The 14,242-nt window shown below is 41.2% G+C and overlaps 1 protein-coding gene across 1 annotated transcript in view; it reads right to left on the minus strand.

Moving 5' to 3' along the window:
• The window catches only part of pcbp4 (poly(rC) binding protein 4), a 183,758-nt gene that overhangs the window by 24,007 nt on the left and 145,509 nt on the right, over positions 1 to 14,242 (minus strand). Inside the window, exons 10-12 of the mRNA XM_084742093.1 lie at positions 13,499 to 13,570; positions 3,247 to 3,288; positions 3,061 to 3,139 (exon numbers count right to left, since the gene is read on the minus strand). Of these exons, the coding sequence (XP_084598219.1) occupies positions 3,061 to 3,139; positions 3,247 to 3,288; positions 13,499 to 13,570 (193 nt within the window). The remainder of the gene's footprint in view (positions 1 to 3,060; positions 3,140 to 3,246; positions 3,289 to 13,498; positions 13,571 to 14,242) is intronic.

A 14,242-nucleotide genomic window follows, 5' to 3' on the forward strand; every position in this document is an offset into this window, starting at 1 on the left:
AATAGACCTGACATCTAAATAAACGCATCAGCTCATGTTTATGTCCATCAGACTCGGCTGGGACATAAGATGCATGGAGCTGCTGCAGACAGCTGCACAAGTGTTTCTAATGTGTGAGAGTTAAAAACACATAAGACAGGGGGTAACAATCTGAGGCTGTCAGTGGACGTTTGGAGGACGTACTTTGACAGTGAGACTGTCTATAATTGTCCATAACAGTCCATAATAAGGATTGCATTGCAGCCTGTTTAATGGCTGCAGCAGTCTCACTCAATACTAGACCAGTTTCAAAAACTGTTATCTCTATTAGTCACTTAAACACAAAAACATGGATGAATAGGGTCCAGGTTGAAAAATAGAGAAGTTACCCTTTGAGCACAGCACTTGAGTGAATGTGTTTTTTCCACCACTGGTGGCGGTAAACATCCATTCTGCTGAAGTGTGCTTGAACGAGACCCTGACCTCTCTGCAGAGGAGGAGGGAACAGGAGGAGTTCTCCTCTCAGAGCTGCTACAGACGGTGCACTTCTGCTGCTGCTGCATGTATGAGAAGTCTCCCTGCTTTGTCTGTTGCACCTACACTCTTTGACTTTTATAAGGGAGTAATGAAACCCAATTGTCTGCATTGTTAAACCTTTGATTTTCACCTTTTAGTTAATTAGAGGAGTAACTTCTCCACAGCGGAATGAAGCTAACGGATCCACAGGAAATGATTGATGTGAGGAAACTTCCCAACCATCAGCTGAATGCTCACAATCACAGCTAACACACAGGGATTATAATGCAGAAATGAACACTGAAATAAAAATTATATATCGTTATTTATCTCCATTTTTTATGTGCTTGAAAAGTTTTCCTAGAGAATGAGAGGTTGACATGACTGATGGGGACAACAGGAAGGATCCTCTCTGCATATTGAAAGATGAGTCCAGAGCATGTCAGATAAAATTAAGAGATTTTTATAAACATCTTCTGTGTTTTTGATTCAGTGAATGATGAAACCCGAGGTAACAACGCTCTTTTTTTCTGAAAATGGAAATAAGGTTTTTGAATAAAACGTAAGTTTTTAGGGTTGAAACAGAGTTGGCGTAGTTTTTGTGTCAGAGGACAAAAAATACTTAAGAACTGGACAACAGGGTGACTTCAAAGTGAAATATATTCAAACTGAAGAGACAAATTAGCTGCTGAGAACCTGTCTCCACTACATAACACACACACACACACACACACACACACACACACACACACACACACACACACACACACACACACACACACACACAGTAGGGATTAATTTGTCTAATACTTGTAGTTCTTATTTTTCCATTTTATCGCATGATTACTGTGGTATCAGAAGTACTACAGTTTACATTTGAGTCAAAGTAGTATTGACCAATCATGTTTGAGCAGACTTTGGTTGTGTGCAGGGAAACAGTCTATTGAGAGCAAAAGAAGTGGAACAGATCAGCCGCAGGGCAGTGATGGAATCCACTGACTATCACCTGATGACGCTTTAAGTTTTCTTTTAGCTTTTTAAAATCTGTAATCTGCATCCATACTTGTAAACCAATCTGGTCGTAGATGTCTCTCAGATAGAGTCCTGCATCTGCCAAAAACCAACACCTCCGACCCTGTGGTGTTTAAGCCCTAGACAGCTTCAGTCCAACAAAGTCAGCAACAGGCCACCCTCACCCCGAAACAGCACCAGTTCACTTTTCCTCTCTGGAAAGGTAGTCATATTGAGATGCACCAGCAAAACTATATGGTATGCTTGGTGTGCGCCAAACCCTGCTGATGCACCACGTCAGACACAATATCTGTCTGATGTCAAAAAGGAACTAATTATTGGCAGCAGGTGAGAAGATGTACAATACAATAATATGTTTTTTTCCCTAGAGAAATCAGAAATGAAAATGACTGTGGAGTCTTTTTAGCATTCACATTCAGTAATACAGTAATATCGAGCATAATCAGATGGCAGGATTTAATTGTGAAAGTCTACGACACAACCCGAATTGCGGACAATACATTGTTGAAGGCCAAGTTAGATGTTTGGGAGGATTTTGGTGCACTTAAAGACTGTGAGAATAATGTTGGCAGTGGCTTTGCTACTTGTAAAAAGATTCAGAAAGTATTAGCTTTTGAAAGCTGCAAGCGAGGCTTGTTGTCACTATGGAAACACATCAACAGCTGCAGGAGGACAGCCGCTGAACCAGTCGAGAACACAAACAGGTGACAAGAGAAGGAAAGACAGGTGCAGATTTGACTTAAGAGATAATTGCGGGTAACGGGTCGGTCCTGGTTCTCAGCTTTGCGGCATGTTCAGTCTGATACAAGGGAAGTGACCCAATCCATCAGCAAATAAAAAAGAAAAGTTTTACTTTAACCTTTCTTTGCACTGCAGATGACCCTCACTGTTTGTCGTGGCAATCAAATCAAAACTCTTCCAAAATGCAGCTGGAGCATCAACAACTCTCCAGTTTCTCCCTGATGCTCTGCATGGTCACCGTGCATTACTGTCAGTGTCCATCAGGTCCTAAAGGACATGCAGGCCTCGACTCTCAGCTCCATTCTCACATCTGAAGTTGCAAATTGGACTGTACACAATGACAACAGAAGAAGAAGTCTTGGCCTGAATATCTGTTACCCAGATATCTGCTGGCTACACCAGAAACCCAGAAACATTGGGCTTTGGTCCCAGAGGCAAAATCATCATCAGACGATTCCAATGGGCTCTGAGAGCGTGGTCACAGACTGAAACAAGACTCAGTTTTAATAAACACTGCCAGGTTTCACAGGCGTGTGTGTGGTGATGACTTAAACTATTTTCAGGGGCACATTTCAAACTTAAAGACCAGTTAATTGGTGACAGCTGGTGCAACTGAGGACAAAAGACGTGTCCCTGGTTGGAAAACTATGATTTTTGGGCAAATGGCTAATGTGAGCGCGAAGGAAGTAGTGGTTAAGGGTATAGAGTTAAGGTAAGTCTCCAGGAGATAGATGTAATTCTATGTAACACCCACAAAAATTACAAGGGGGGTCACTAAGAACGTGTACGTACCAGGTAGAACTTGTGTAGCTGATTGGCTGATGGGGGCCAGGCCCTGTTGCTGCATTGACAACTGGTGGAGCTTTGCCAACTGAGAAAGGAACAGAAAATGACAGAGAAGTTAAAAAAATGCTTATTCATTAAGACACAGAAAACATCATATAAGTAATAAAACTGTCTCAGTCCTTTTCTTGTTACCTCTGAATGTGGAATGCCGTAGTGACTCTGTACTGCATATGTCTGAAATTGAAAAGGAAAGAAGAAAAGAGTCATTAAAGTCAAGGTCTACACTTATTATATAACATTAGCCCCATTTTTAGCTCTCAGGCTAAAGAGAGGCTACTGCCCTTCCTCTGGTTGGTGGAGGTTGTGCCTGCAGACAATACTCAGGGTTGTAAAAACCACCTGAAAACCTTCCTGCTTGTCAAGGGGACCTAATATGCTTTCTCTTACTTTCTGTCATACATATAATGTTACAATTTTGGATTTTTATATAAAATGTCACCAAAGTTTCAAATAATGAGGTAAAACTAACCCCCATGAGCAAAAAGCCCAGTCTTCAGTTCATCCACGAAGTACAGGGACGCACCCGACCACACACTCAGTCTGTGTGTTTGTACCAGGATGATTTACAGCAGCTCTGACCACGACTCTGATCTGGATCAGATTTCATGGAAAAAACATTTCCTGCTTTTCCCTCTGATGTCCTCCGTTTGCTCTGCCTCAGAACTCAGTGATTTACAGCTGAGTCTCGATAGACAGATAGCTTTACTTGTGTCTAAACAAACTGCTACCTGCTGCTAAATGTAGCTGCTGTTAGCTCAGTTAGCTGTGCAGGTAGCAAGCCAATCTGACTCACCCTGCCGAGGCTAAAAACTTCCTCCTACCTGCGGTTGCAAAGCTCCTGTGCTAAAGGTTGAAACACAAAACAGTTCCACACCCAAGTCAGCTGATAGATCTGCTAGCAGCATGGCTAACTGAGCTAGCTAGCTAATGGCACTTACATTTAGCAGCAGTTAGCAGTTACTTCATCAACAAATATCCTCAGGAAACTGTAAATCACTGAGTAATCACTATTTTATCCATACAAAGTGATCCAATTCCACCAAAACCAGTGAGAACATTTATAGATTTGTGTTTTTGCCCCATATAGCTGTAGCTCAGCTGTCACATGCCTCCGAGCACAACTGCAAGTGCTCAAAAGCACTGGGCACTGTCCCCATAGGTTCATAATAAAAACTACATTGGGCATTCAATTTTTCCCAGTGGTCACTCGTAGTGTTGCAGTGAAAAATTTGGGCCCCTGTGGCCCACAAAGCACTTTTCTTATGAGCCACCATTGTAGAAGAGACTTATGATTATGATCTTTCTTTGATGAATTTTTGATCCACGTAAGTTTTATATTTGCAAAATGTACAGCAGAATTAAACGCAGACAGAAAACTTTTTTTGGCGAATGCACCAGAACAGCAATTTTCATTAAACTGCACTAGGCACCATCTTTGTGTCTGGTGTCCAGTTCTGAATCCATGGCTGCTGCCCAGAGAGCTTCTGGAAATTGGCCAATCAGAAAAAAATGAACTTTTAAGAGCACTTGGCCTTGAAGAGACAGGAGCTAAACCTGTTTGTTTCAGACAAAGGATGAATAGAACGGCTGCATAAAGGGCCACTGTAAGGTAAATAAGGAATTGTGAATCATAAAGCGGCGGGAGTGGAGACCCAGAAAAAAAATGCTGCTTTAATCTATATTATCCTTTGTTCTAAAAGCATGCACAAATTGCGGCTCCATCACAAAGGCAATGAAAGAGCTTTTATCTATCAAAACTAAAGTAGCATCTTTTTTATTAGACTACCATTACACTAAAAACCCTGATAACCACGGCTGATTTTCAATTTATGTCTGTTTTTTTATTTGATCAAACCTCTGACTTCTGTGTCACACACCATTTTAATCCTCTAGATTTTTAATATAGATACTGGAATGTGATCACTCAACACACTGCATCACAGTGAAGATGAAAAAATGACAAACACAAAGCTCATAAAACAACAAAAACATCACAGGAAGCCTGTCAGTAAAAAGATGAATCCCTGCATGAGCTAAAAGTCCATATCTGTACATTCTGTCTGTACATTAAGTATTAAAGGAAAGGCCTTTTTGTTATCACCAGGATTAATGCTTCCCAATGCTCTACTTAGCACAAAGACACCAGAAGAGTAAGTAAAGAGACGGCAGTAAAAGGACTTTCTCTAGATCATCTGTCCCCACTGAATCTCCTGTGACAGAATCTCCTTGTTAGAGTCTGTTTATCTCTCCAAGATCACAATTTAAAGAGTTTTTAGAGGCCGTCCCAAATCCCAAACCCAACTTCAAAGAGAATGAACACTTCCATAGGCAATGTCTGTTTGTGTGTGTGTGTGTGTGTGTGTGTGTGTGTGTGTGTGTGTGTGTGTGTGTGTGTGTGTGTAAAGAGGGGGACAAAGTTGGTGTGCGTGCATGCAAAGACTGGTGCATTGGAGATATTCTGCATGCATTTGTGTGTCTCCCTTTGGTTCACCACACCTTATATAACAGATTTCAGAGTTGTTATCCGTGACGCAGACTGCACTGCCACTGCTGCTGAACTTTTGACTCCTGTTGCAAACTTGGGGATTTAAAGAAAAAGGTTGTTTGCTGAAAAGAGCTCCCACCAGAAATAAAAGGCATCTGAAAGGTACGACAGGAGTAATGGACCCGGCCGTGCTGCTTGGCCTCCTTCATATTGTAATGCCTCTCCTTGATCTGTAGATACGCCGTAAATATTTATACATGCTGGCAAACCTGGGAGGCTGCCCTGCATGCCTGAATCCAAGCGGTCCATGCAGGCCCGAACACAAAAAAAAAACGCCAAACACTCATAAATATTCATTGGTGGCTTAATGCAGCAGACATCAGAGATGCAGCAGCAGCTCCGGCACTGCTGAGCCCGAATCTATCAAATGTCGCAGAGCAGGAAATCAGTTCTTACTGGACATAAATTCTCAGAGCGATGCTTTTTTGGTTCTTCTTTTAGTTGTAGGCGTAAAAATGTTTCTTGACTTATGGAATCACTCACATCTCTGCTGATATTTATGGAAGTTCCAGAGTCCTGTTAACCTTTTAGGAACTGTCCAGTCTCAGAACCCACTGGATATCGTCTGATGATGATTTAGCCTCTCGGGGCAGCAGCTCAAACCCAATGTTCCCCCTGAACCCTTAAGCTCCGGACCCTCACAGACTTTAGCTGACGAATCCTGGAAGAGGCTAAATGGTATATAAAAGAATGAGAGAGCACTTAGGGACATACCAGTGAAATATTTTGAGATGCGTCCCAAAATAAACACGCCTCAAAGTGTTTGTGAGGATGGACACTGGGCATTTCCTCTTCTCTGCACCGGTCATTGTTTACGGTCTGAATGCTGAAACTTGAGACGTGAGAATGGATGACAGATGACATTTCAGCTCTTCTCTGAAATGGTTTTTGTGCCTAAGGCAAAAAGCCAAAATCTCAGGACATACCTGTGTTCATATGCATGCAGCCTCTATAACCAACCTAACGAACAGAGGCAGCGAGCAGCCTGCCAGCCAATCAGAGTGTGGGTGGTGAAAAAAAGAAATGCATTAAACAGTCAGGGCCTTTGATGTGTCACTCTTATAATTCCACTGTGAAAACTAGGGTTTGCTTTGACTGAAGGCTTTTAAAGGAATTTTTTATCTTATTTTATTTATTTTATTATATTTTTTCATAGAATTTGCCTCTGTACTGGACCGAACCAACACGAGGGGGAGACGCAATCTGTCAAAACTTGAAAAAGCATCATTTTGTATCTATAATTAGCAAAGGTGCCGTGCTACTGTAACTAGACGGTGACTGAACAGACAACAATGGTTTTATTTTAATTTTTGATTAACATTATTGTGATGGACAATCCCACAAACAGTGTGTTGCTGCAACGATGTCACTGACATTTGTTCACTTCTGATGTCGTGATATTACTGCAACTTTATAGTCAAAACATTACTGTCAGCAAAGTCAGTGTAACATTACTCTTAAAACGGAGCGGCAACGTTCCGTCAACATTACATTTACAATGCAGTGATATTCTGTCATAATTACACTTAAAACATTCTGCCGCAGTAACATTACTCCAACATAACAGTATAAATGTTGCAGAAGTGTTTCTGCAAAATTACACTTAAATATTACACTTCAGCGACGCTACTACAACAGCATATTTTCAAACACTGTTGCAGCATCATTCCGTCAACATTTCTCTTAAATTGTCGTGGCATTTTTACTTTGCATGGAGCATCCTGGCAATACGAAGTGTCACAACGGCTCCAAATGAGTGGGAAGGCAGGGAGAACGTACCGACGGCGTTTAAACTAACGTGCTGGCGATGACACTCTGGAATTTCACTTGGTAGGTTGCATCTGACGTTCCAGCAATGTCACATGTCTCAGAAGTTACGTTACAGCGACATGCCTGCAACTACTTCGTAGTATAGGAGGGAATTAAGTAATCCCTGGATATTCATGTTCTTGTTCTACACTCTTGGTCATAACTGAAGAAGTTCCTCTTGAAATATGTAAATGTGTAAATTAATATGTAATGTTCTTTATCTGTGCATATCTGAGTCAAGGATTCATATTTGTTTCCATCACTGACATACAAAGCACTGTAAAACAATTTAAAAATGAAAAAAAGATGTCCCTAAATTAATCTGTACAGACAGACTTTACATTTTTGCTTCATCAAATCTAATCTATTTTTTTGACATTGTGACCCACGAACTTACTAATCAGCACATTTCTTACTACTTTGTTAGTTGCTTTCAAATATAGACCTGCTCTCTAAACTTAGTTGGTTATTTTCAGTCGCTCTCTGTCAAACAAACTTAATGTATCCAGCTGATATTATCAATAAGGAATCCATGCAGCTATAATCTTGAAATACAGATTAATGTTAAATCCCAGAAATGTCAGAAATGAGAGCTGCGGATGAGTCTGTCAACAGAAATGAGTGATTTTACCAGAAAAGAAAGTCCTCACAGATAAGATGAATCCTCTTCTCCCTCCCTCCCTCCACATGACTGTAGCTTAAATAATGAATGAGAAGCATTAATCGCCTCACACAGCCACTTAACTCTGCACTAACCCTCCCTCCATCGCTTCTTCCTCTGTCACTCTCCCCTACGCGTCTCCCTCTTTTCCTTCACATCCTTTTTTTCATGTTTTTCTTGTCTTGCTTCCATCTCTTTCCTCTATCTTATCCTCCACTCCTTTCCTATTCCTCCCGCTCTCCCTACTTTGTCTGCTGGCGGCCATATTGGAAGTCCTCATTAGGAAACGCTGTTTGAGAGCAGCAGACTGTTTGCAGAAAGTCTTCTCGCCTCAACAGAACTCGACTGAAAGGACTGATCATCTCACTCTTTTTTATAAAAAGATCAGTTTTGACTTGGTGACTCTTTTCAAACCAACAACGTCTCACCAAGCAGAGTATGAAAAACACCGTTAAGTTATTTCACATGTTATCTGTTTTTCACCATTCAGTCTCTGATGTATGCAGAGACTGTGTGTCATTTTACCAGCAGATGTCATACAGAAGAAATGTCAGGTGATAAAGAGCGAGGAGGAGCGGGAGGACATGTATGTGTTGTATGCATGTAAGCATTGGTATTTTTTTCTGATTAACAGATCAAAAGCTGCTCAAATTGCTTTGCTTGTATCCAACGCCATGTGCTTTGTCAGATTAAGTGTTAATAAAGTGTTAATTAAGACAACAATCCCCCAATAATAAGCCTTGAGTCTTGTACGAGACGCCTCCTGTTTCCTCCTGTCTTTATAGTCTCTATCTGTTAGTCACTGTAACTGTAGTGTTATTCTAGTAGTTCTATTTTCAGAGGAACCTTGTTTCCTTTCACTATGTAACCAGCTGTAAATGTCTGAAATGAGAAAGAAAGACGCCTTCTAGTCTACAGAATCAGTCTAAGTTCTGGCCACCTGACTGGATCACCTTCAAATAACACTTTTTTTCTGTGACTGGTTTTACCAACTGGAATCTGTGTAAAGTGGGACTAATTAAACATGCTGCATCAAACAACATCAGATGTGTGAAGCTATGTGAAGGTATACAGACAGACGCACACAGCCTGGCCAAGAAATCTCCGCTCTCATCCGTGCAAAGAGATATAACTTCAGTTTCCCAACAGAAAAGTCTGTCTGACAGCAAGTTAAGCAGTAAAAATATTCTAAATATAGCGTGCATTTAAAGCTATATTTATTTTTCAGATGTCAAAAATACATGTTGTTGCTGCCCTGTCCACAGCAGTACAATACTTAGCTGTCTACACTGGTACCACACTACAAATAATCCAAACTATGCCTTATTTTGGGGGACTTCTTGTTAAATTCCTGCTCAAATTTGACTGTGGAGTTACTAATTCAGAGATGCACAAAACTAAATGAATCCTTTACCAGTTTTCTTCTGTGCCATCACTAGACTCAAACGGCTGTAGGAACACAGAGACTCCCTCTGTTGAAAGTAATGGCCTTGCTACTGCATATGCAATAAAAACTGGTATTGTCTTGCAGCGGAGGCAGTTTGTCAAGTCGCGGCAGCTTACATTCAGAACTAAAACATGTTAACAAAACTGTGTCCATCTGCACCAAACCAGCTGTTTGAGACAAGTGTCCACCCATAGATAGCAGCAGATGTGGGTGGAAGACAGATCTGACACAATTGGAGAGCCTTTTTTTCCGATTTTGTCCTCCCTCATTCCTCCCCCGGTTTCCCCCTCTCTTCTTCTGTCACTTCCTCCCTCCCTCTCTCCTCCCATCAGTCCTGCGGAGCCTCCATTAGCTCGTGTTACTGCTGTTTTAACTGACACTCCCAAGTCCCTGAGCCTGACAAACACTGTTTTACACACACACACACACACACACACACACACACACACACACACACACGCACACACACACACACACACACACACACACGCACACACACACACACGCACGAAGCACTTGGCTAAAGTTGGCTCTCGAGCCGTCAGTGTGATGGAGTAAAGTGCTCTTCTGTTCTAGTTTGTCTTTTTCTGTCCCTTAACCCGTCGTTGCGTCTATCAGCCCGTCTGTGAGTCACTCAGTCAATCTGTCTGCTTTGTCCACTCATGTGTCTCAGTTTACGCGCTCTGGTGCCTTTATGCGTGAGTCTCTGTTGGTCTAAGTCTGTCTCCAAGTCAGTCAGTTTCCCACTTTCAATGTCTGCCTCTTAATTTGTAAATCAGTCATAAACGCAGTGGAGTGCACAAAACATAAAGATAAATAAATGTTAAAGCGAAATCCAGACACGCAAGTTACTCGACTTATTGCAGGTTAAACTTCAAATCAGTCTGGTCATAATATCCTCATTACAAGAGACCTTACTTTTCTAAAATGTACCTTCTAAACACTCCCAAAATACTGTCAGATTACATCTATAAATAAACAGAGACTTTGACAAAAAAGGCAGCTTTCACCTGATTGCATACGTCAGTGGTTCCCAAACTTTTTTCTGCCCCCCTTCAGAAGTCGAAAAACATTCAGGCTCCTCTGTGATAATGCTAATATTAGCTAGCAGTGCCAAACCACCACACCATCATATTCAGAGACAAGGACCGGAAGAAAACAGCATGTCATAATGGAGAGCAAAGACTTTAACAGGGATATTTACATTTAACACGAGGCCATGAAATGATGATCACACTAACAGGCAGTAGTTACGGAGATGAAAAGTATTTAAATGTGCGAGGAATTTGGCCCGAGGCGTGAAATAAATGTGTAAGAGCTGATCGTGGCTTCAGTGGCTCGTTGAAGGACAGCTAGCTAATGACAGTGACACACGGCTGTAGCTGCTGGCTGCTGACCTCAGACCAGTCAGTGATGATCTAAACAGCCTGCCTCACCCTTGACATGAAAGCTGTGTGTGCAGCAGACACTTTATATCTAATGTGAAAAGAGATAATTTCATTAAAATCATCTCCACAATTTAGTTTGAAGTGCTGAGAAAATTACAGGTTTCATTTAAAAAATGGAAAAAAGCTCAACTTGGACAAATTCTGAAACTGATGATTATTGAGCACCTCAAAAAATACAGATGATATCTTCTAAATCCTTAGTAGATAATTTTTTGTCACAGTTTTCAAAGGTTGATGTTTCATTTTTCCTTGAAACTCGTTAGAGTTGTGTTGAAGAAAGAGGTTCTTTCAGTATCACAACCAGGACCTGAAAGAACATTTTCTTCAACAAGAGAAAAAACAAATGTCTTCAAGCCACAAGAGTAGATTTAACATAACTGCATGAACCTGACCTGACCTACACTGTGATGAAGTGCCACAGACCAGATGATTCATCACACTGTCCTCAAACAGCTCCAGTAAAAACCTGCAGAGATTAATGGCAAAAAAAAATCTGCCTGTTTCCTGGTGCAGGTGCAGTTTCAGAGAAAGAGTAACAGAAAGTTGTGCGAGGATCCTCGCAGCGTGTTCGAAAAGCGGAAGCACAGCTGTTAGTGTGAAACGCAGCAGGGGTGTGGGGACACTGACTGGGGACACAGAAGTGTGGACGGTGATGTGTGTCCCTGCTGTGCCAGTCAGAGCTAACAGGCCACGAGCAGCTGCTGTCAGACTCTGTGTGTCTCAACTGCAAACACAGGAAGTCCAGTGGAGCTCTGACAGTCACTAGAGACACATTTCTGTCCCTCTGAGATGAAGTTGTAGCTCAGTTAGCAGCTCTGCTACGAGGCTACAAGGTTCTCTTGATGTGTCTGTTTGGGATAAAGTGTCAGTAAGCTTTTTATCATGGTTAGCATTAAGGCTGTTTTATCCCCCTGTATGCTCAAAAACAGACACACGATGTCACAGTCAGCGCCCATGCATCCTTTACATCGCCATGGTAACCCACAGTAATTCAAGATTCAATTGAATTCAAGTAAATTATCATCAATAATAATCAAGTAAATATATTCAGTTCAATTTAAGATGGTCTCATTTCTCATCACAGTCCTGCTTTCATGAATTTATTCTGACACTGGAAAATTTTTTGCAAAAACACCTGAAATGTATTTTGGTGTCAGAGCAGAAAGAACCCGATTAGGGGCAAAACCTCGCCAATTCAGGACCAGCAGTCACTGAACAGGGAGAGTGTGTACCTTCGGAAACAATGGGCCTTTAGTTTTCGGGATAATGGTCTGTTGGACAAATAGGCTTTTGGTCCAGTGGGACATTTTTCAGACTTGAAAGACAGGCCGTCGGAACAACAGCATGTCAGCTGTTTAGAGGTGACACCTGTGGCCATTTTCAAATCATGCCATTTCCAAAAATACTTTGATGACTGTCCTCATACTCTCTGTGAAAAAGAGCTGATCTGCTTTACTTGGTGCTGCCATGTTGTCATTTTGAAGACTGTTTGGACACAATCAATATGTCCCTCGTACTTCAAATCTGAGCACAACAAAATTGACCAATTCAATCTTGAAATTATAGCAGACGGCTGTTTTATACGGCGGCATGAATCTGCTCCATTTTCATTTCAGAGCAGTCAGACGACCCATGAATAAAAATGGTAATAATATTTAACAGATGTGTTTCCTGGTAGGTTGAGGAATTGAGTGTGAGGCGACTGACTTTTATCTGCTTTTAAAGAGGCGTTAATCTCAGCAGCCAGAAAAAAACTGATGTAATTGAAGATACTCCACAACCTCTGCTTCTCTGTTTTCACTTCTTTTCTCCAGCAGTTTTTTATCTTGTATCTCTTCCCTCCCTTTTATCTTCGCCTCTCGTTCTCTTTGTCTGTTTTTCTGTCAGGTCACTCTCCATTTATCACCTTTCTTCCTTTATCTGTTTCTTTACATCTCTGTGTTTTCACGCTGTGCTCCAGGGCCTTCATCTTCACTCAACCTTGGTTACCGCGTCCCTGCATTTTCATAGCTTTTTCACATGGAAAAGAGGAGTCATATTTATCGAGCCTCTGTGTGCAGAGGTGTTAATCTTGGATCCTTGACCACCCTGACCATCTGCTTTTATGATGCCACTGCCGCCTGCAGAGTGATTGAATTCAGGCTTTGGCTCCGTCCCAGGCTCATGGAAAGTGGTTGTTTAAGTGCACAGCTCCGGGCACCGTGTGAAGAGATTTCTTCCAAAATTAGATAAAGAAAAATTGATTTGAGTGTGGGGCTACATTGAGATGAAAATTTAAGCCCTTTATTGATGAAAATGTCAACAAATGGAATCTTTTATATTCTAGAAGCACTGCAGGATGATTTAAGGCAGCGATAAGCCTTTTAAACACAGGTTTATATCTTTGCTCAGTGTAACTTGTTGGCAGATGAAAAGAAGCAGGGATGAAGTGACCTTTGACCCTTGTTCCCTTTCCCCCAGGCGGCCATACTCACTTGCTGCAGGTCCACGCCTCCCTGTGCCACAGAGAACAGAGGGTGAGAGCCGAAGTCTGACGCCTCGAACACCTTCAGCCGACACAGAGAGACACGAGCAGAGTCAACACTACAGTTAAACTTGTTATTCATCTCTAGCTGAAGCTGCACACTCTCAGGGAAGTTTCATACCTGTAGATTCATTTGTCACAACCGCAGGTTTATTGATATATTCAGAGAAATATTCAGAAAATACATGAAGGCTGCATTTTACTACATGAAGCTCCCAAAATGCTCCCAGTTCTCATTTAATTTGTGCGCATGAGATAAACAGTGAGGAGCTGGTTCAAAGTTCAATCCATGGAGATTAAAGGGACAGGTCACTCAAAAATCAAAGATATAGATTTTTCCGCTGGCCTGTGGTGCCATTTATCCGTCTAGATTGCCTTGGTGTGAGTTGCAGAGTTTTGGAGATATCAGCTGTAGAGATGTCACCAAAAAATACAGTTTAAAAAAATCAAAAAAAAAATCAACAACTTTAAAAAATTTCAAGGAAATTTAAAGGATTTTTGATTTTTGAGGCCAACTCAAAGTCTTAAGTTCTGAAATAAACTCTAAAATGTTTTGCCGACCTTTAATCCTTCTTTAGATAAACTTGAATCTTTTTTAGCGCCTGAAAAATTAAATAGTTTTAATTGAAAATATTAAACTTTGTTTATTCATGCATCATATAAGTCATGTAGCATTCATTTACTATTTTTTGAA

This window comes from Lutjanus erythropterus, chromosome 2 (genome assembly GCF_056507025.1).
Source record: "Lutjanus erythropterus isolate fLutEry1 chromosome 2, fLutEry1.hap2, whole genome shotgun sequence".
NCBI classification, from domain to species: domain Eukaryota; kingdom Metazoa; phylum Chordata; class Actinopteri; order Lutjaniformes; family Lutjanidae; genus Lutjanus; species Lutjanus erythropterus.